The following is a 1,793-nucleotide window of genomic DNA, read 5'->3' as shown; positions in this document are numbered from 1 at the left end:
TGGTTCTTCCATTTACTCCCGTGTGCTCCTGGGAAGGCGCCGCGCCTAATCTGAGCCCGTTTCCACCTCTGGAAATGGGGATAATAGTACCTCCCCCTTCAGATCACTATGGAGCACCCGGTATACAGTAGGTGCTCGAGATATGCGTGTGCGCTCTCCGCCAGCCCTCGTTTCCACTGTGCTCACTACAGATCGCTGGTCCTCGGTGGTGCCGCGCGTGGTGGAACTGAACAAAAACACAAACCCAGACGAGGTGGTGGTGCCTCTGGACAACATGGGGAGCCCCAGCTGCGACGGCCACCAGCAGAGCTATCCCCCCAAATGGAGGACTGATGACTCCCCCCTCTAGGGACTGCGGGCAGGGGCAGGGTCTCCAGCCTGCCGCCCAACCCCATCCCCTCCCCCTGCCCATTTCTAGTCCACCTGCATGTCAGTGGCGCCTCTTAGGAGTTCCTCCACACACTCCTAGGACGCCCCAGAGGTGAGGGCCTGGCAGAGATACCAGGGTGGCCCCAGGACCCCTCCAATCCCCAGGCTCCTGCCCCCAGCTCCACCTCCCCACCTGGGAAAAGGGCTCCTGGGTGCCTGTCTCACTCCCATGGAGTCACATAAGCCAATGCCAGGGCCCCTCGGCCCACAGGGGCTCAACCCGGCCTCTCCATTATTTATTTGTTCTGCTCTCAGGAAAGCAGTGTGGCCCCCTCAACGGAACCTGGCAGAGGCCTCAGGACCCCATTCCAAACCCCCAGCTCCGCCCCATGCCCTGGGCTGCCTACAACAGTGTGTGGCCTTGCTGAGGGCCTGGCCCTCAGGGTGGGGTCTCACCTGTGCATTCTGTAGAGGGTCTGGGATTTGTCAGTGCTCAATAAATTTTCATTTACCAGTGGTGGAGATGGTGGTGATGGGTGGGATGGTAGTGGGAACAGGCATGGGATGACAGCAGGGAGATGCGAGAGCCGAGAAATGCCTGTGGTAGGGGGATGGGGATGAGAACAAGGGCCGTTGTCATGGCCAAGGTGGTGATTCGGGGGCTGGACTGGAGGTGGTGATGATGGTGGTGGCCTGAGAGATGGGGATGATTAGAGTGGTAATGGGGAAGGTAGAAAAAATAAGGCAATGGGAGGAGAGTAATGCTGATGAGTGTAACAACGCTGGTCGGGAAATAATTTTGTTGCTGGGAGGTGTGGTGCTGGTTGGGAAGTAATAGTGATGGGAGTAATGTTGGTGGGGGAGAGTAATGCTCACCAGAGGGTAGTGAGGCTGGCTGTGGGGGTCATGATGTGCCAGTGGGGGCAGGAAAGCTGCTGGGTAGGGGCAGAGCGGAGGTGGAGATGACAGCTGTAGAGATGGGTGAACCATCGTCAGTGGGGTGATGGTAAGGCTGCGGGTGGCCGTTGTAAGGATGGTGGTAGTGGCTGGAGCAGTGAGAGTCCTTGGGGAGCCTGGGGTTGGGATGGGATCCCCTGCTTCCCTCTTTGGGGCCCATGTGCCATTGGGGCTGTGAATGTGAACTGGAGCTAAAGGCCGACCCACTCCCCTTCCAAGGGCAGCCGTTTACCCCAGGGTCACACCCCACTGCTGGTCAAGCCACCCTGGGCAGCTCCAAGCCTCCTGTTATGAGGAGGGACCCATAGACACCCCATCCTGCTGCTCCACTCTGGAGCTGAGGATTTGCAGCTACCTACGATTTCCCTTGGACCTCCTCAGTTCCCTTGGCCTGGATCAGGCTGGGGTCTTAGGTCCCTCTGAAGCGTCAGCTGAGAAGACCAGCTGCAGTGGGAAAAGCACAGGGT

At 58.9% G+C, this 1,793-nt stretch overlaps 1 protein-coding gene across 1 annotated transcript in view; it reads left to right on the top strand.

Moving 5' to 3' along the window:
* TRPV4 (transient receptor potential cation channel subfamily V member 4) overlaps nt 1-886 on the top strand; it is a 38,394-nt gene extending 37,508 nt beyond the window's left edge. Inside the window, 1 exon segment of the mRNA XM_023521911.1 lies at nt 165-886. Coding sequence (XP_023377679.1) covers nt 165-349 — 185 coding nt within the window. The 3' untranslated portion in view covers nt 350-886.
* Nucleotides 887-1,793: the final 907 nt, after the last annotated feature.

The sequence above is a fragment of the Pteropus vampyrus genome, unplaced genomic scaffold, assembly GCF_000151845.1.
Source record: "Pteropus vampyrus isolate Shadow unplaced genomic scaffold, Pvam_2.0 Scaffold322, whole genome shotgun sequence".
Taxonomy (NCBI): domain Eukaryota; kingdom Metazoa; phylum Chordata; class Mammalia; order Chiroptera; family Pteropodidae; genus Pteropus; species Pteropus vampyrus.
The sequence above is the reverse complement of the archived record's forward strand: the minus strand, read 5'-3'. Positions and strand labels throughout refer to the sequence as shown.